General features: G+C 43.6%; 1 protein-coding gene across 1 annotated transcript in view; it reads left to right on the forward strand.

The window, feature by feature from the left end:
• ITGA9 (integrin subunit alpha 9) overlaps window positions 1-21,881 on the forward strand; it is a 445,717-nt gene that overhangs the window by 304,815 nt on the left and 119,021 nt on the right. The window contains exon 18 of the mRNA XM_083186309.1: window positions 1,675-1,825. Coding sequence (XP_083042435.1) covers window positions 1,675-1,825 — 151 coding nt within the window. The remainder of the gene's footprint in view (window positions 1-1,674; window positions 1,826-21,881) is intronic.

The raw sequence follows: 21,881 nt of genomic DNA on the forward strand, positions 1-21,881 counted from the left end.
AAAACATCTCTCAGCGACAACATAATCTTCTGCCTAGTTCAGTTTTAATCTTCTAATTACTCTGTGTAACAGTACAACAGTGTAACAGTACATCCAAATTAAGTTATAAACATATATGGATGACGCAGGTGTGTAGTGATATGACAAAGGTCTAGTACAATTAACAATGCAAAACACACATAATTGATTGATGGGCACTTGCTTTAATGGAATTCCAGTTCTAAAAAGCAAAAGTATATAAGGGTGGGCACAGCATTAGGGGGTGCCTGTGCACCTCTAACACTCTATGGAGGTTATTCTGATCGGAGCGGCCAAACGTGCGTACGTTCACTATCAACGTACGCTAGCCGTACGCGGCCGTTAGGGTTAAGTCCACCCACAAATCAGCCGCTTACGTACGGGCAGAAATACCGTGGAAGGGGAGTGGCGTACAAATGAGCGTACAGCAACGTACGCGGACGGCCCAGCCCTTGCACTCCGACAACAGGCGTACAACTGAGCGTACGGCGCCGTTTACGGACGTCTTTCGTCCGTTTCCCCACCGACTTCTTGCGGAGCTCTGAGCGTACGCCAGTTTGCACGGACGGGTCCCTATTGTTTTCAATGGAAAACACAGCTTATGTCACCGCTCGTGAGAGTGAGCGTACATCCGTGTACGCTGCCATACCCTTCACATATATGGACCTGCAAATCTTGCCTTTCAACTACAAATCTCACAATTGATTAATTAATCTATTTGTTATTCAATTATTGTTTTCTATTAACTCAATTGTCTACCTTAATAAAGATAAATAGTGGTCATGGGCTTAAAACATTGCTGAAACATCCTTTGTAGGTGTTAGATGTGGTTTATGTTATTGTATCCTAAATACAAAACCTATGTTAGTATTAGAGTGAACACGTTGACACATGTCGACTTGTGTAGATTGAGTGTGCTACTGCGTAAAGTCTATGAAAGCACGTAGTGAATGTGTCTAACTGTTTAGCAAATACCTACCTTAGCGTATAAAAAGATTCTTACCTTAAATTAAACAAACCTTTAAATGTGGAAAAGTATAGAAACATAAGCTTCCAATGTGTTTGCGTGCTGTGTGTGTGGCTTGCAGGCAGTGAAATCATGGTTTGGACTTAATAGACTGCAGCATTGCTTATTACATTCAGGTGTATGTGTTTGAGTAGTAATCAGCGTTAATTAGCCAACTCAGCCGCACGCTGGCATGCGGTATCTGTAGGGGTGGTTTGAGATGGCGGTTGGCGGCCGCCTGTTTTGTGTCCGAAATGAACGGTGCCTTAGTCGATCGTGCGGTAGTAGCACCGCTCATTTTTGGTGCACACCCCCGTGTACGCCCATATTTACGCCCATTTTCCCTCATTATTTCGGCCGCTCCCATCAACACGCCCTATGCCGCCCCCATTACCCGTACACTCGCGTACAGGTTTTTTCGCACGTTGAGACCCGGCCGTAAGCGTTGTGGAGTGTTCGCGCCGGCGCATTAGCGTATCTGCACATGCGCAGATCATGAAAAATACCGGGACGTACGCGTACGGCCCGGCCGCTCCAACCAGAATAAGGCCCCATGTGTGCACACCTATGGTCCGACTCCAATATACAGCATTCCTCTGACTGAACAAAACCAGGGCATTAACAGGTTTCTCCTTTTTTTTATTTTGCAGCTTTGATGGCAAAACAAAATATCTGGCATTGGGAGCTGTAAAGAACATTTCACTTAACATCTCTATCTCCAACAAAGGCGATGATGCTTTTGACACAAATGTGTTCTTCAACTTTTCAAAAGAGCTGTACTTCATTAAAATGTGGCAAGAGGTAAGAGAAAGAACTATGCCTATTTTTTATGGTTCAAAGGCTGAAATCATAAGTCGAGAATGAATGACAATATTCTGTTGTGTACTGATTTTTAATTCAAACAGTAATGGTATTTTGTAATCCAAATTTTCCCCTACTCCGCCATTGCAGTCCAGGTTTTAAAGATATCTAGAAAATGCAGTGTGGGAAAAGATGAGCTACTAACAGCGTTAGTATGATGGTTGTCAGTCCTCACAATGCAAATATGCAGGAAAACTTTACCAGCACTGACTGTATAACAATAATCAATATTATATGTGGCGTTTATAAGTGTTCTAAGGGGAACACTTTCTTCTAAACATAACAATATATTGTACATAAACCAATGCAATAAAATATAGTGTGGCATTAGAAAGTCATTTGGATATCCAGTGACACAATAATGATATATATATATATATATATATATACGGTATAAACTGTATGTGTGTGTTTATATATATATATATATGTATATATATATGTATATAATATATGTAGCATTTAGAGCATACAATGTGAGCAGCCACTAATAAAAGGGATCACTCAGGGTCTTTTAGACTGGATTAGGACATCTACAAATTAGAGTAAACAGCATAAGTTTACCAGTTAGCCATAGATGTTCCGATTATGAACACTGTGTGCAATTCCTTCACAAGGCTCTTGGAGTACTTCCAATGGGAGTCAGGAGAACATGGATGATTATCACTAATCAGAAGCCACCAAAGAATTCCTCTTAGTGCACTTGAAGTAGGGAGTTCCAATGGAGAGATGGCAATTGTCCACAAGTGGTCCAGCAATTTGGAGAATACCAGAGACAGAGTCCTCAAAGGCAATAGGTGTCAAGGATATCTGTAGCTGAGCTTGACGCATTTCTCTGAGGTTAGAGCTTCCCAGTTTCTTCAGAAGCAGAATAAACAGTCTTTTCACAAAAAGTCTATATATACTGTATATATATACCTGCCTTCTAAATACATAACACATTGCACCTGTGAAGGCCACCACTACCTAGTTATGGCCCTGTGTAAAATAAATATATACATACATATATATATATATATATATATATATATATATATATATATATACTGTGCAAGCACTATCTATTAATCTATCCTGTAGAGTACTGACTATGTGTATAATATATGTATAATGTGTGTGTGTGTGTGTGTGTGTCTGTGTGTGTGTGTGTGTGTGCGTGCGCATGTTATACCTATACACATAGTCAAAACTATAGTGATTGGAAATGGAATTACAGACACAGGCTGAATATTCATCATTGCACTCAGTCTTTGCCTACATAGACAGACCATTGAGCAGCAGCCAGTTATTGCAGCCTCTCAATAGCTTATTCTTTACAGTACAAAGTAGCAGCCAAAGGATTATTTATCTTGTAACCTAAAGCAAGAAGTTTGCTGCATTAGTTACAGGCCTACGTTCGGAAGTGTAACATATTCCCTTTCCCCTGGCAAGTGAGAGGGTGTCCTCTGATAACTAAATTAAGAAAATCTTGGTTATTTCTTTCTACACTGCAAGTGTGTTGATAATGAGTTCATTCCTGAATGGTATTATGAAATATTATTCAGATAATATATTACAATATATCTGACTGCAACATTAATATAGTATTTCCATTCCCAGTATTGTGGTTTTCTAGCTATATAGTACTTATGTGTAAAGTGCACATTTTAAACATAGGGAATAGAACATATGATTTTATTCTTCTACTGTTCATCATACAACTGAAGAGAATGTTATTGTAAGCTTCTGGGAGAATTACAGAGCATTTTTTTTTCTAAATAAATAAATAAATTAGGGGGAGATTCTCTAAGCAAGAAATGCGGTAAAAACCCCATTATCGGGGTTTTTACCGCATTTTGGGATGCTGTAAGCATCCCCCGCCGGGTTAACGCGGCGGGGGGCATCGCCAGAAAAATCTGGTGATGTCCCATAGAAGCCAATGGCTTCTACCGCACCCCGCGCCGACCCCCCCGCCACCCCGCACGGACCCCCGCCGCCCCGCATCGCCCCCTCACCTGTGTCCGGGCAGCACAGCTCTGTGCTGCCCGGACCTTTGACCTCTCCCTGCACTGATCCTCTTCCGGGTGCAGGGAGGAGGAGAGCCCGGCACAGCAGCAGCAGCGCCGTGTGTGTGAGGGAGGGGGGAGCCGCCGGGACCTGCTGGGACCCGGCGACTCTCACCGCAAAGGACAGCTCTTAACGCAAGAGCTGTCCTTTGCTATAATTATCGCATATGTTAGAACATATGCGATAATTATAAATGCGATGGGCGGCGGAGATTCTTAGAGAATCTCCCCCTTAGTATTTCCCAGCATGTGTTCCTCGTATAGGGATCAAACTGCTTTAAGAATTTACATTGATTTTATATCAAGTAATGATGTGCCAAATGTTCATCACTACAAGCCAAAGGTGGAAATTTACTAAGATGGGAGTTCTATTTCACATGGGATGTTGCTATGGGCAACCAATCAGAATCTACTTCTTATTTATTTATCACCTTCTGGAGGATAATAGATAGTATCTTGCCCATAGCAACATTGTTCATGATTTGGGTTGGGGTACGCTGGCTGATTATTATTATTATTATTATATTGCAGGATTATGGTCTGAGAGAGGGGTAGTAATTATTATTATTATTATTATTAGTAGTAACAGTTTCTTATATAGCGCATACATATTCCGTAGCGCTTTACAGAGTATAGTTGAACATTGACATCAGTCCCTGCCCCAGTGGAGCTTACAATCTATATTCCCTACCACATGTACATGCACACACAGACATTCTAGGGTTCATTTTGTTGGATGCCAATTAACCTACCTGCATATTTTTGGATTGTGGGAGGAAACCGGAGTACCCGGAGTAAACCCATGCAAGCACGGGGAGAATATACAAACTCTGCACAGTTAGTAATGCTAATCACTACACCATCCATATTTGCAATCACTTGCATTTCTGCACTATTCAGACATTTGTATTTTTTCTACAACTAAGTAACTCACTAATACCATGGAAGCGGCAGATTATTTTATTCAATCTTTTTCATTATTATTGTCAACATTTGTCATATACTGTAAATTGATGTTCTAGTTACTACTTTATGGCCCTTATTCTGATCGGTGCGGATATTCCCGCATTCTTACGGAGCGGTCCGCACGCCACGGCGTTTTGCCGCGTGCGGCCATCGTCCGTAGAAACGCCCACGTGTCCTCCGCATTCGGACGGACTCACTCTTTAAGAACAGGGCGTGTTTACGGACGACATACAAACCATGCGTGTGCGGGAGAAACACTCCGATTCTGCACGGTATTACAGAGTATTACAGAGTATGCTCGGAAATACCGCATCCGAACGGGAGCCAAGCGGTGCTACCGCCCGTAAGCGGAGTATTTACGCCAAACAACCCACTATTATGTCAATTCTGCAATACATCACATGACCCACTTATTCAATTACCTATCCTCATAAAAAACAGCTTATTTGGAATTGGAATCAATTAGATGCCAATATATCCTTACAAGCATGCCTAACACATGCATTGCACACATTAACCCTTACAGCAATTCAAGTGCAATGGTTTCAATTAAAGCACTGACAAGCGGCCTATTAGTGAGTAATGAGTAAAGGAGTAGATTCTATTGGGTTCAGGTGTTAATGGTTGTAGTCATTAGGCGTACGTTCGCCTACCGCATGAACGAGTGGTGTCCGCAAAGCAATAGTACACTTGTGGACACCGCACATTTCTGCCCTTTTTGATCGCGTGCATTCGGAGTGGTTTCCGAATGTACGCCCCCCAACATAAGTGTACTCCCCCGTGTCCGCCCATGTTTCCGCCCCGTTTTGCCCACTTTGAAACTACGCCCATGTGTCATTCCGCATGACGCCCATAATACGCCCCTATTTCCCGAATGATAGCGGTGAACAGTTCTGGACGGGATTTGGCCGAACTGGTACCGAGTCAAGGCGTGGCACATGCGCGTTGCGTTCTCCACGCATGCGCAGACGCCGTAAAGACGCAATCCGAAAGTATGCGGTAAAGTCCGCGTCAATCAGAATAAGGGCCTATATGTGTTTGTGGCTAGGCATAGTACTGCAAGTAAAACGTAATTATTTGGGGGAAGATTTCAATGCACTGAGGGGCACATTCATCACAATCCGCATTGCAATAATTAAGTACATTGCATGCATGGGTGTATCAATTATCGCATGTAGGGACAGAGCTTGCGAGAAATCTCTATCCCTATGGATGCCCTCCGCAGCTTTACTATGAGTTGTGTATGCGGCAATGCCGACATCAGCGATGCTGCTGCCCCCCATTATGACACATAATTGGGGAAGAGGGCCCTGCTTTATGAGAGCTTACATTCTAAACAGGAGGGACAGACTGACAGGGGTGACACAGATGGGTTAGACAATTAGAGTGGAATTGAGGGTTAGGTTGAGAGCTGGCTGGGTTTGGATCTTGAGAACCCGTTTAAGGTTTTGTAGAGAAGTGGAGAGTCTGATAGGGAGGGGTAGAGAATTCTAGAGATACGAAGCAGCACATAAAAAATCTTGGAGGTAGTAGTGGGAGGAAGTCAGTAGGCAGAAGAGGCTGTGTGCATTAGTGGAGCGAAGAGGATGGGTGGAAGTGTAAAGGGAGATATAGAATAGAATGAACTTCATTGGCCATGTGTGCTTGCGCACACTAGGAATCTGTGGATTACAGTGCAGCATCAAGCAGGGATGAAATGGGGGGGGGGGGAGAGACATTACATACATTCCATTGAGACATTATACACATTACATTGAGAGCATTAAGACATTACTTGCGGGGATCACATGCCCGCCGAGCTGCACAGCGCCTAGGCAGCCATCAGCGGCGCCACTGGTCATTGCAGAAGCCAGGTAGGTAGCAATATAAGCAGGGACAGTACAGTTATCACACCGGGAACACATACCCGCCAAGCTGCACAGCGCCTAGGCAGCCATCCACAGCGCCTCTGGTCATTGCAGCAGCCAGGGAGGTAACAGTATGAGCAAAGACAGCACAGTTGTAGCAGGGACAGTACAGTTATAACACAGGAGACACGGGATTGCTGAGTGCACAGCTCCTAGGCAGCCATTTGCAGTGCCATCTTGAAGGCCTCACCAGGCCATCCTCCTGTAGGGAGAGCCAGCGTGGGTAGTGTGGATAGCACAGGCAGCGGACGGGGGGGGGGGGGGGGGGGAGTCAATGAGGCTGGGAGGCTGGGGGGGGGGGGGAGAGTCAGTGACGCCAGGGGCCTGGAAGAGTCAGTGAGGCCTGTGGCCAAAGTTAGGCCCTCTCTGGCCCAATTTCTAGAGCCATACCTTCTCCCGGGCAGCTGAGTTCACCCAGAGATCTGTGGGGCCGGACGGGCTTCCCAGTCCATCTTAGGGCTTTTAGCCAGGGCCTGCTTGCCTGGAGTCTGGAGATCCCAGCCCAGCCTGCAGTGCTGGGCTGGGATCATCCACTGTAAGCCAGGATCCTCCACTGTAGGCCTGGATCCTCCACTGGGGCTTCGGTGTGGCCTCCTGTATGCGACCACCACAGAGAAGTGAGTGAAGGGTTTTTGTAAGTGTGTGAGAAACCTGGATTCTGATAGAGATTGCTAAAACAGCATGTAGTTTGGGCAATGTCTATGGTCAAATTTTTCAGACATTTTCCAGAAAGGCACCCAAACTTTTCAGCGATTTACGTCTAATTTAAACTTGCTGAAAATTTGCAGCCAACTAGATTACACCCCTTGTCACCTTAGCATCTACATTTTGGCCCTTATTCTATTTGACTCAGACGGATGTATATTTCTGAGTGTATATCACAGAGTGTTCTTTGCCCCGCCTACCGTACGGATTGCTCACACCATCTGAATGCAGTAAGACATTGAGCGAATGGACCTCGAGTGGATGTTTCATGTGAACACCTCCTCCATCTGTGGGAACCTCCGCTAGTCTCCGATGTTCGTTGACCATCGATTGATGGACCGAGCGGTCAAGCAGCCCAGAGTGCACCACAGCACTCGGACATTTTCCATTTGAAAGCAGGGATATGGGCGGGCAGCTGACATTGGGCTATGTCTGCTGTCCACACCCCACATGTGCGTCTCGGCTGGATTACCATACATACGCTCAGCGTTTTCATGGGAACACTCATAAAATGGGCGTACGCATATGATAATGAGCCCAAACAGCCCTTCACGCCCCTCTCCACCCCCTGCTCGGATGGTTCCGTACAATCGTTTTCTGCACGGAATTCACGCCATGTTTGGACGTGCGAGGCATTCGCACATGCGCAGAAACGCCTCTGCACATGCACAAACACAATACATCGGCCGTCCGACTGAACACGCAGCCGTCCGTCTCAATCAGAATATGGGCCTATGTGTGGGGAAATCATGCTACATGATCTTTTGGACAGCAGTAGTCTTGCCAGGCGTTACAAGACAATTTGAGGCATGCTAAATCAAGTCACTGTATATTATTTTTCTCCCCTGACTTCTGCCGCTCCACAGTAGAGAATTTATATACTTAGTGTTATATGTGTTCATGATCTTTTCGCTTACAGCAACACCTTCAGACAAGCCTCATGTTTCCTTTTACAAACACAAATAAATGTTCTGATTAAAGTGTGTGCCTGTATGCAAAGGTCAACAACAGCTACAGGAACCATGTTATTTTTGGACACAACTATTGAGGTTTTATATGGCTTGAAATACAGTTACCCTCTTTTCATTTGTGGCCTCCTTGGTTTGTTCTGTATATAAGTATTACAACTTGGAAAAGGAATGTTTAAGGTTAGTGTATAATGTATGCTGGCATTTAAGATTTTTTTTTCTCTTTGAATCAAAGTTTATACTTAAATTTGCTTTTTTATTAATTTTGGAAATTTATTTCTACAAATAACACTCCTGTGTTGCACTCGGATCATATTAGATGTTTGGTAGTTGGACTGTGATTGTTTGCATACACATATACTGCGGCATAAATCCCAACTGTCCCTCTTATTGCAGGAACGTCCTGGTTTTTTGGGGGATGTTCCCGCGTCCCTCCCGGGGCATTCTCATTCCTGCAGCCAGAGGGGCTGGGGGCATAGCCAGCAGCTCACAAAGCTCCTGAGCATGCCCCCACAACAGCAAAAACGGGGTGTGGCCATGCAGCAGCACTGCGAGTACAGGCCATGCCCCATTTCCACTAGGTCACGCCCCCTGTTGCAAGTGCTCAGTCCCTCCTGAGACAGATCAAATATTGGGAGGTATACTACAGTATGTATAGTAGTAATAGCATACTGGCCTAATAATACATCTTAGCTTAAGATATATATTTACCATTACTTATGAAAGTCAGTAATGTACAAATAGTAGACTTATTTATAAGAGGATACTTTTTGCTTATTACAAGTTTACTACAGACTTATTCATGGGGATGCTGTTTCCATGGAGATGTATTGCCTGCAATTTCCCAGTTACTAATTGCAAAAATATACTTGTGTGCAATTCCTGCTGATATTCTAAAATGTACCTAATATTACCACACATGTTACAAAGAACATACTGGCGACACACTTTTATTCTGAAAATTCCATCTAAGTGGCCATTATCTTGACAGTTGAACAATAGAATAACTAAATTCATTAAGTTCTAAATAGCTTATGGTACATGCGAACGCCCTCTTGTAGGCCAGTTACACCGTTTAGCCACAAGTGGTAATACAGTTGAGACCCGTATTAATTGCCTGCTTGTGCTTTAAATTACTGTACATATGTAAATTGCGAGATCTAATTTCAAATTTCAATCTCAAAGACTTTTATGCAAATCAGTATTAGGCCCTTGGTTTTGAAAAATATGTAAAAAGTGGTTTCCTGTGAACCAGGAGCATTGCAACTGCAAATGATCCGATGCAATTTTCTTAACATCACTGGAACTCCCAGACAAACGATATTGTGCGTACCTACTAAGCGAGTTTACAAATGATCAAACGATATACGCGAGTCATTCCACACAACTAAATTTTTGGGTCTCTGCCTAATTTAAATACATGAATAGATACAATTGTCTTTGGTAGCGTACACACTGTATGATTTGCTCCTATTCATTAGTGCCATTTTCGATTGAATACACTTACAGACAACAGAGGATGTCGCTAGCTAGCTGCGGGAGCATGCATCACTAGAGATATACTGTAGGGCCTGATTCAGAACTTAAGGAGAGTTGGCTACTATGCGCTAAAGAACCACAGCATGCAGAGCCCAAAGATTGAAGAATACATTTTTCTCTATTAAAACTGCAATGTGATGTGGGTACTCAAACCACATAAAAAATGCACATAAAAATAACAACAAACACTGTGCTAAAATAGAAAATAATTTTAATTTTAAATCAAGAAGAATTTTGTAAAATAAGTTAAATACAAATAAAACATAATAATAAAATACAAGCTCATTAGAAAGCAGGGATTCAGCATGAAAAGCCAGCGGTCGGGATCCCGGCGTTGAAAATCCCGACGCCGGAATCCCGAACACCAAAATCCCGACAAGGGGGGGGCGTGGATCGCCCCGCCTTGCGGGCTCGCTGCGTTTGCCACGCAGCGGGCCCGGTGCCTCGCTACAGTCGGCACACTAATTTATTCTCCCTCCGAGGGTGTCGTGGACACCCACGGGGGGAGAAAGTGTCGGGGATTTCGGCGTTCGGGATTCCGGCGTCGGGATTTTGAACGCCGGGATCCCGACCGCCAGGATTTAAACTGCATCCCAGAAAGCAGATAACGTAAGCATTTTAGTATTGTTAGTAAGAAATCGAAAGCAGTTCCTAACAAATGGACTCACAATCTCTGTAATGGTTGCTTAATAGATTATTTGACATATATAGAGCCATTAGGTTAGATGGTATATAAAGCAAGTCCCATTAAGCAACACAGATTAGTAGCTGGTTATCCGTTATTATAGGAGAGAGTCAATGCAGCATAATGGCAATGGATAAGAATTAATGTGAGCAGTGTGATATAATTACCACTCCTTTGCAGCAACAATTGCAATCGCTGGCCTCAGCCAAGCCCAGTTTAAAGTGCACTGGTGGCCACCTGGATGGGGACAGCTGCATACGGCTCCCAGCTTGGTCTGGTTAGCACTTCAGTATTGCCTTGTCTGGATCCATCCATAGGATTGTCACCACTAAATATGCAGAAGACTGGTACCAGAATGGAGAAGAGATCTCTGGCTTACGCATTTCTCCACCACCCAAATGCTCAGTAGCTTCCTCAGAGAGTTCACATTAATTCTCATCCATTGCTGCATTGACTCAACATATATACTTATTATTGCAAGTGACTATTTTGATATTTCCCTTCAGCACACTTTAAAATTGTTGTCAATGAGTCGATGGATAAAGAATCCTCATATTCCTTATTCTGCAGTGGGATCCTGTTAGTCAATAATCATTATTTTCATGTGTTGCAATTTGCACTTTGTAGCCTATGAAGCACACCCAAGATGGTTGCCATACCCAGGACTCTCTTGTGTAGCATCAGCAGTGATTTGTTCTGATGAAATAGCAAGGATTTATCCTACTCCCATTGTGTGTAGGAGGAATAATCATTCGATGACCCAAAATGGCCGTTGCATCCTTATATTATATTCATTCTTTCTGTATTTTATGCAAAACTAAAACTTTGTATTATGTTCAAAATATCTGAAGAGAACATTTAGTCCTACTGTAGAAAATGCCATATAGATATAATTATTCTTCCTCTTCTTCTTTTTCTTCTTATTTATCAGGAGTTTATCACCCATATATGATATCATTGTGAATCTTTTACATACAATTATCATGTTTCCCTACAAATTCTTGATGACATATTACCATACATAATAAAAAGTGTTTTTTTTTGGATTCCACACAAGGTTCTACCCACTTAGGGTGAGAGAGGTCAAGTGAGATCTAGTCTCACCTGTGGTGGGGTACGGCCTGGGTAGCCTGTAACCAATTCTCGAAAATGGTGTCTATCACCCGAATGGGGTATAGCTTATTCTGGAGTTGGTGGTGCTCCCCTGAATCCAAATGTAAACATTATTTTTATTTTCCTTTGCCTATATTACCATACTGTACATCCCAACTAGGGTGGCCAATCCCGGGATTGTGTGAAGATAAAAGAGTGTGTACTGCGCTTGCTAGCTGCTCAATATAAAATACCAATAAAACTGTAACAAAGAATACAGCGCTTGTATATGTGTTAAAATAAGAAGAAATGATTATAAAAGTGCTGCATGCCGTAATTTAAAAATGATTGAATAATAAACATATGATAAAACATTTCACCTTTGATAAATGTTTACAACTCTTTATTGAGTAATTTGCAGGGTTTGGTTGGTGCGCCGTGACCTGTTGTTATTGGGGTCAGAGGCTGGTCCGTTGCTTACTGGGCAGCGCTGGGAGGTACTCAATCTAACTTTACCTTCCTTCAGCGTGTTTCAGTGGTGCGGCAGTCCTCTCTAATGGAGCGCTTCCTCTTTACCATAAGTTCCGGCTTTGCACTTTGTCCTGTAGAGGGCAGCCATAAAGTAGGCAACCCTGAGGATACATAAGTATACCTGGCCAAATAAAGCTGATTCTGATATCCTTTTGGTCATATTTATTATTTATCTTAAACGTATATTGAATAGATGCCACAGAATGGGCTTTTAAAAGAAGTTTAAAAGGGTTGGTGTGGGGCACCGCTCACATGGCTCCAAGTGGGTGGGGCTTCTCCCACGCCACCCTCCAGTGGCCGGCGCCCTAGGCAAATGCCTAAGGCTGCCTAGTGGTGGTGCCGACCCTGACAACAAGCAATGTACAGTATTACAAACAAAGGCGTAAATCTGGGAGGCAATGGAGTCATTTCCCGCCGGGCTCCTGCTCCCAAGGGGCACCTCTCCTACCCTGCAAGTTTGAAAGCCATCTATAATTGCTTCTGTGGCTGTCTCCCTCCTAGCAGGACCATAGACACCACACTTTCTTTATTTTAAGAATAATATACATTACATACGGTACATACATACACACATGCATACATATATTTATGTAAGGTGGTGTGTTTATGTGGAGGGGGGCACCACTATTTATCTTGCCTCCGGGCAACTGGGGCAAACTTACGCCACTGATTCGAAAGATAAATGTACCTTTACTATAAAATAAAAAGTATATATAAAAGTCCCCTCGAAATTCTGGTGTTCTTAGTAACATTATACATCCCTATAAATATCCAACAGTTACCATTTGCATAGGACCAGAAGGAGTGACTTTTGTCTATTTGAGACTTTTCTGTGCTGCTGATGGAAATATAATTTTTTAATGATAATTGATGGCCCATTATCCTTGATAAGAAACATTTTTGTTTTGGCTCAGAATATATTTATTCATAGTAATTAGGTCACCCTCCAGGCCATATAATCTTCATAAAGCTTGTATTCCCTTTATTAATGAGGTTGCTACAGTACCTGACCCACTCCTAGCTAGGCGCTGCTAATTTAGATAATTGTGCAGTAATCCAAGTCAGCTGTGCAGTACAGTAATGTGTTTATGTGGTGGCAGGGTGTACACGTTGCCTGTAATAACATGGAATCTGTCCCACTCCCTACATTTTCTGCCAATACTGTGATAAACCTACCTCGCCTGGCCTCTATACAGAACAGGAAGTTATCTTTTTAGCAGTAAGATTAAATACCTGGTCGCTTTAAGCATAGGAACTAGTTGCCTGCAATAAATAGTCTTGGGATGACCCCTGATAGCCAAATAAAAGGATTTCCATAGAGTTATTTTCTCTGGATTTTACATAATTTTCTACCAATCGACAAAAATTACATACAGTAAATACAATGGCCCAGAAGTATCAAGCTTCAAAAAGTAATAAAATGGAGAGTGGTAAACAGCCAGCCAATCAGCTTCTAAATGCCATGTTACAGGGTGGATTTGAAAAATGACAGGTATGACCCGATTGGCTGGTTGTTTATCACTCTCCACTTTATCACTTTTTGAAGTTACATCTGTCTCACAGTAACATAGTTGGTGAGGTTGAAAAAATACCTAAGTCCATCAAGTTCAACCTATAAGATCTCATGAGGTGTAAATGACCCAGATAAGTTTATTGCATATACAGTGGGAGCCACTGCCATCTTTCTCTATAATAGGATTAAGTGAGTAATTGGATTACTCTGCTAATCCCCTACTCTATTGCTCTATGTATTGTATTGCAGCTGAGAACAATAGGATAGCCATGGCTAGCCATCCTGAGCCATGGCCTAAGCAAGATAGATGAGATGTGCTCCTACTGTATACTGTATAATAAACCAGGATCCCCAAGGACTCAAAATGGTTTTACAATTGACAGCTGAATACATTTTAGTTCCTTATGAATGGTTAGAACCCTGTATACTGTTTTCTGGTAGAAATTCATCTAACCCTTTTTTTTTTATGTATCCATTGAGTCTGCCATCACAACCTTCTCAGGCAGGGAGTTCCATAACTTAACCGTCCTTACTGTAAAGAAACCCTTCCTTCCTTTCCCCTAAACTTAATAGATGACCGCATGTCCTATTTACAGCCCTCTTGGAAAACACCTGATGATACCTGCTAACATGACCCTCTCCAGGAGGGACACAACGGCCGTACCGTTGGGTGTGAGTGGGTCGGTGAACATGTACTGTGCCATGCCTGCTCGCATGTCTGCACATGCGCAGAAATGCGCCTGCGCAGACGCAAAATATCAGTGCCCCGTACGAACTTGTGGGGGACGAATTACATTAGAATAACCCCCTATGTGTGGCATAATGTGTAATGGGAATTATAGTGTGGCATATTGTATAAGAGGCATTACAGTGTGTGGCATAATCTGTGCATTTCTATAAGGAGGAAAAGTTACAAATAATGGGCCTGTTCAGACCTGTTCGCTGCTGGGTGAATTTGCACGGCACCTAATGATGACTGCACTGAACAGTGATAAAAAATTCAAATGAATCTATTCTTAAACCGTTCGATAGTGGATTGACAGGAAGTCAGCGTTTGTTGGGTGGTCACCGGATATTTTCTGTGAATGTCATAAAAAAAACCCACAGGCGTTCCCAAGCATTTTCTGGGAGGTCTGTGATGTCACCTCCTTACTTAATCAGCCTGCCTGTCACACAGTTGTGGAAGGGTACGAGTTACACACACCTGTACAGACTGGAAAAATCAATTGAGTGAGTTGCATTTGTATTTGCAGCTATACAACAATAAGCAATATTTTTGCAAGCCATTTGCAGACTTGCATGGGGCAGAATTTCACTCTGTCCGGGCGCCGATTCGATCGCAGGGCTCTGCAAAATGGCCCATCAGCGATCAGGTCTGAATCAGGCCAATGTAAGGGGCATGAATCAGGAGTTTTTACAATATGTGTAAGCGGTGGGGATACATTTTTATCTGTTCACACATTTAGGGGGTTATTCTGGTTGACTCGGAAGGCTGCGCAGCAGTCCACCAAATCCTGCATGGTGAATGCTGTGCCATCCACCCCCCACCCCTCTCGCAGCGTGGGTTCACTGGCACTTGGTGCCAATGGATGTTTAACATAAACATCCATTGGCAGGCTCTGGGGACCCACTCCCATCATTCAATGGTCGCCGACTATCGACTGATGGCGAAGGCCCGTGCATATGTAAGGTTGCTCTGAGCAACCATACATATGCGTATCTGCTCGGCGTGAAGTAGACGGGTAGCTTACATCCGGTGATGTCAGCTGACCGTCCCCTGCCTGTTTGTCATGCCCTCATTACCATGAGAACGGACAGTGTTCTCAGGGGAACGTCCATGGAACATTGGACGTTCCCATAAGATAATCAGGCTGCTTGGCGCCCCACATTCTCTCCACCCCACGCCTGATGCGTAGGGTGCATGCACCCTGTTCACTGTGAGTGCACTCACCCTGCGTATGCACATAAACAGAAATGCACATGCATACACAATATGTTTCTCACTTCCAACACTTTATTAGTCATTGTCAAGGGTTTAATCATCCTGAGACATGGAATAATGATTAAGATAATGCTAGGATCACACCCTAGTCACATCCAAGCAGGGCTAGAAATGTTTTTTCCCCATCGGTGCACACCCTAATGTAATGTGCTGCACACCCCTATGACCATGACAAATTGAATGTCGCTGTAAGAAGAGGCTGAAATTGGCCAATACTTGCTGTACTAATTATTTAATACATTTGAATTCTTCTTTTTGGATGAAATTTCAGTTTTTCGGGCAGCTATGTGGAATATTGCTGCCATATCTGTAAATTAAAATCTAGAAAATGCTTTTTATGCTTTCAAGATACCTTTATGTTTGTCAAGAACTGTAATTTATGCAAAAATTTAAGTTGACTAACAAATGCCTGATACGCTAAATTAAAAGTATCACACTAAAGTGAGGTAGTTTGCACTGCTGTCTAAGCCATTGTAAAATATATATTTTTCTGAAGCAGAATTATGACAATATTGCAAAAAACAATTCAAATTGAACTTTGCTGTTTATTTTAAGAGTCTTTATTGCTTTGCTTTGATTGATAACATGAAACACAGTTTTTAGGTTTTACTGTAATAAAATGTTTCATTAATAACCAAGGGTTATTTAACTAAAGCAATAATAATAGGTTATAAGGCTATTATCTGTCCAGTAAAAACACTTGTGTATAAACTTCTGATGAACCCACAGCAGTAGAACTCTCACAGCAATCTTTATCTAGATAGTTTATATAATATTATTTCTCAGGACCCCAAGTATGCTTTGCTACTTCTACCCAGAACAGCATATGGCAAGCTCTGAGTTCTGTTATAACATTCACTACAGGTTCTCCCAGGGCTCAGGGCCTGATTCAGACCTGCTTGCTGGGCTGCAAGTCTTTGGAGCTCATTGAGCTGGCAATCGCCGCCCGCTGAGTTACCGCCCCTTTGCACGACTGCAAATGATTCCCCGCTTGCAAGCACCGAGTACTAGGGGAATTTTTAATCGCATCGCATCGCATTGTATGACATTGTATGCCTTACACAATGTCATACAATTTTAAAATTGTATGACATTGTACAATATCGCGCGATATCGCGTCGCATCCCATACCATCGCATGCCTTATGGTATGCGATGCGATGGACGCCGCTATAATACACAAGTACCTAATGTGTTGTTTTGCTCACACAGACTAGGACAACAATTTGAAGATTAAACTGTAGGTTGCATGTCTGCGTATATCTTATAAAGATTAACCTATCTATGTATGCCATACCGGGGCATGGCATACATCTCGGCTGCCCATGTGGTAGGGGCCCATGTTTAGGGGTATGGCCAGTCTCCAGTAATCATCCACCACATTGGTTTGCCTGAACATTAGCTAGTGCATGGTCTGGGCCCCTTGATAAAAAAAAAAAAATATATATATATATATATATATATATATATATATATATATATATATATATATATAGTAAATACTGCTAGTGCATGCATGATAATATACCAGCTTAATAACAGCAGTGCACTGTAGAGAGTACACCATAGTCATGTGCAGTAAAAGGTAATGGCATAATGTATAATTCATATACACCAGGGATGGGGAACCTTTGGCCCTCCAGTTGTTGTTGAACTACAGATCCCAGCATGCCCTGCTACAGTTTGCTATTTGTCCATGCTAAAACTGTTGCAGGGCATGCTGGGATGTGCAGTTCGACAACAGCTGGTGGGCCAAAGGTTCCCCAGCCCTGATATAAACAGTCTGGAACATGATCCCTTAAGGAGGAGGGTCCTGGAGCCTTGGGGACCACCAGGGGGTTTTCCTGTGCCCCTATGAGCCATCCCAACCCTGCTGGTACATTGGTGCATAGTTTATCTTCAAGAGGCAGGAATAGAATGGAGACAAATGTGCATGTCACCACCACATAGCAATGTAATTGGCTAAAGTTCATAGGATTTCATCTCTACAGCTTTAATAGCAATTCACTTTGTAGAAACCCTTTGGTGTTGGCAGGTGAGATTTAGATCTGCTCACTAGTATGGTTACCCCTGCCTTCCCCTAACCCTCCCCTCCACCATGACCTAACCCTAACCTCTCACACTAGTACCTAACCCTACACTGCAGCCCAAACCTAATACCCCTATGCAACAGCCTAACCATAAACCCCCTTCTAAGTGCCTAGCCCTAAATCATCCTCCCCACAGCCTAACCCTAACCTTTCCCCATTTGCAGCCTAACAGCAAGTCCCCCACTAGTGGCTAAACTTAATCTGCTCAGAACAATTACTATCAGGATGCCGGTTGGGATTCCAGTGTTGGTATCCTCATTGATCCTGGGATTCTGGTGATGGTGTTCTGACTGCCGTCATCACATATGGTCGTGGTCAGATCTATAATGTGGTCAGCTGAGCTGTGTGGTCAGCTGGGGAGCACTGAACCTCTGGCTGGCAATGCAGCTAAAAACACAGCTCAGCTGATCATGTTATAGACACCTGACAATCAGAGATTCTTGTCCCTATGTGCATGTACATTTTATCTATGTTCTATCATACTGCATATCACCTGATTGGATCACAGTGTCCCATCAGGCACAGAGTGTGCCCCTGGAGGGAAGGCTTCACTTTTGTGAAAGCCCGATGGGAATACACCCTGTCCCTGCACCTAATTGTTGATACATGCCTGTGTTAATATTGGGTGCCGGATGACTTCCCGACTGTCAGGATTCCGACGGGCAATACTCTGACATCAGAATCCCAACTGTTTAAATGCCGGACAGTCAGGATCCCGACTGACAAGGGCAATTCTCCCTTGTGGGGGCCTAAGACCCCAACAAGGGAGAATAGAACCTGTGGTGAGCGAAGCGAGCCACCAAGCCTGCAGCTTGGTTAGAGCAGCGAGCCTGCCAGGGGCTTCTTTGCACTCGCCCCCTGTCAGAGCACTGGCAGTCGGGATTCCAATGTCGGGATACTGACCGTCAGGATCCCAATTGTCGGACCTCCATACCACACCTGTTAATATCATACCTCTCAACATTCACTTTTTAGGGACTGACCCGCATCCCACTCCCTTTCAGCAGTGTCCCACAATACTGGTAGTGGGGACGGTTTGGATTTCCCCTGTCTGTCTCTGCTCTGTTCAACCAAGCAGCAGTGAACAGATGGGTCTGTTCAGAGAGACAGTGGGGTTGGGGCATGGCCAGCAGCTCTCGGAGCGCTGGCCATGCCCACAACAGTGATGAAAATATAGGAGTGGCATAGGAGAACATAGGAAAGTCCTGAATATCAATGTTTAAATGTTGGGAGGTATGTAATATTTAATATCACTGTATTTAATTGTAATAAATGTCCCTAAGTACTATCATTTATTTATTTGCATTAATTGCTGACTCAGCAGTGTAGTGTAAAAGTCCTTCTAACCAGTTATTGGTAGGCAGATTTGGTAGTAAATAAAGGATACATAATAAATAAAGGATAATAATAGTCATACAAATAATACAATTGCCGAGCATGCAGTACTGTTTCAAATATTTTGTATAATACGCACAGTAGCAGGATGTTTTCTCCCCTTACTTTTGTCCTAGAATTAATTTTCTTATAGGAAATGTTAACTCTGTGCCTGAATCTTCCTTGTGATTTCAGACTTTTCCTTATTTGGCTTGTGTTTGGTATGTTGCCATTTTGTTGTTGATAATATTTCATGTTCCTTAGCAATTAATTGCATCTTACTGTAAGCAAATAGAGCAAACCTCACCCCCTCCAAAGCAATAGCTTGGACATCAGCAAACACTTTCTCTCATACCCAAAAAGTTACAATCCTATTAATAGCAGCCCACTGTAACATTCACTGGTCGTCTGCAGAATACGAATACATGGAATCAAGAGGACGATTTTTGATCTGTGCGAAGTAAAGGAAAAGCTAGGACAGACATCTTCTGGCTCATTTCTGAAAAAATGATGTTATCTAAATGCTATTCATTGATGCACATTTTGGCTAACTGTGCTTTAGTCATAAAAACATCTACCAATGATATTTACAAATAGGAAAAAAAAAAGAAAAGTAGTAAAAAAGTTATAGGTGATGGCTACACAATCAGAGCAGGGTGTCTACCTGCCTCCCAGCCTTCAGCCAGTCAGTGAATGGCAATTAACCTGTTGATTGGTGGATGACTGGAGTTATGCATGTGATTGGTGGATGTATGGAAGATGTGGAGACGTCATGGGATCACAGGAAAGACCATTTATGATTTTTTTTTATTTGTGTGTAAATAAGTTAGCTGACAATGGGCGTGGCATCTCAATTGCAGCATCATGACCCTGCCTTCTGCTATACATAGCCCAAAAAGTAGGCAATGTATAGTGGGGGACAGAGCTATGATGATGTGGTTTTGTGCGAATCGCATCATCGTTTACTCCTTCAACTACCCACCTGTACTCTGAAGGCAGACATGGAGGGGATGCAGGGTGCATACTTGCCCCCTTTTGCGTGATGGGAAGGGGTTGGAGAAGATCCACACATTATTCAGAAGCATACCTGAAATTCTGGGGGGCTAGGCAAAAATGCCCCAATGCATTTCTTTTTGTAGAGCCCGCAATGCTTATTGTGATAGTCCTGCATATCATTTTAATCAACATAGGCTGTTTGTGCATCCCATTCACTCTGTTTTGTAAATAAGATGCTATCTCATGGACAAAGTCACTAAAAAGATGCCTGGCGTGACAGAGTCGTGCCATGGCATGGTACAACGAGAAGGGCTGTTTAATATGAAATGAGGCTAGATGTATGTGGCCACATCTGTAGTATTTGCAATGCAATACAAATGGTTGTGATAGCCCAGCAGGGTTTGTTTAGGGGTTTGAAGAAGGTGAAAGAAAAAATATTTTTTACTATTAATACTGTCCTCTGTGAACCTATTTTAATTGTGTGTGTGTGGGGGGGGGGGGGGGGGGGGCTGGAAAACCAGCTCTATCTGCCCATTGTTATTATGACCCTGGATATAGTCCTAAGGTTTTGGTATCATCTATCATAGCAGGCATGTTCACAAATCAGAGATCGGTTTTGTGAGGTTAAAAAGAATGGGCCAGTTGTCTTTAATGTGATCACAATTCCAGATACCTTCTGTGAAAGTAAACCCTTTGTGATTACGCACTCACATTCAGAGTTATGCTGATTTAACAAATCTGTAATCTATCCAATTTGTCCATATTCCAGTCTTTGGGATCCAATAGTGGACTGTCATACGTTCTGCTGGATAATTGTATAGTGTATACCTAGCTTTAGGCACATCTATATTGCCCCCAAATCTCAAGAGCAGCTGGTGCTGTTGTTATTGGAGGCGGCGCCAGGAAAGAGGGGCTGGCTGCAGAGCAAGGCTTGCACCACATCCAATCACACAGCAGGGGGCCGAGAGGCGACGCTTCAGTCCACTCCTCTCATTAGCAGCAGCCCCCAGCCTCCGTTCCTGAGTGACAGCTCCAATGGTCGTCACTGAGTCCACCCACCCTGCCTCTTAGCTGCGGACCATCGAATGTTCCTGACCGGAGCTGCGCACTCCATAACAAGACCACAGGCACCTGCGACCCGACGGCGGTGGAGACCTGAATCCGACCGGTGCTCACAGGGCCGGCGCCACCACTAGGCAAATCTAGGCATTTGCCTAGGGCGCCAGCCACTGGAGGGCGGTATTTCGCCCCCCCCTTGCCGCCCGGGTACCTGTCCTGCGGCATATATGTGCGTAAAAGCTGGCGGCGGCGGCAGCGGGGGGTCCCTGCAGTCAATAAGAAATAACGAGCGCTATCCGCCGGGCTATGCGGAAGCGCTTCTGTTTTGGAAACACTGGCCGCACGCTGATTGGCTGAGATTCAGCCAATCAGCGTGCGCCGTGTGGCCAGTGTTTCCAAAACAGAAGCGCTTCCGCATAGCCCGGCGGATAGCGCTCATTATTTCTTGTTGACTGCAGGGACCCCCCGCTGCCGCCGCCGCCAGCTTTACAGCGCCGCAGGACAGGTACCCGGGCGGCAGACACC

Source organism: Crinia signifera, chromosome 5 (assembly GCF_055691185.1).
Source record: "Crinia signifera chromosome 5, ASM5569118v1, whole genome shotgun sequence".
Classification (NCBI taxonomy): domain Eukaryota; kingdom Metazoa; phylum Chordata; class Amphibia; order Anura; family Myobatrachidae; genus Crinia; species Crinia signifera.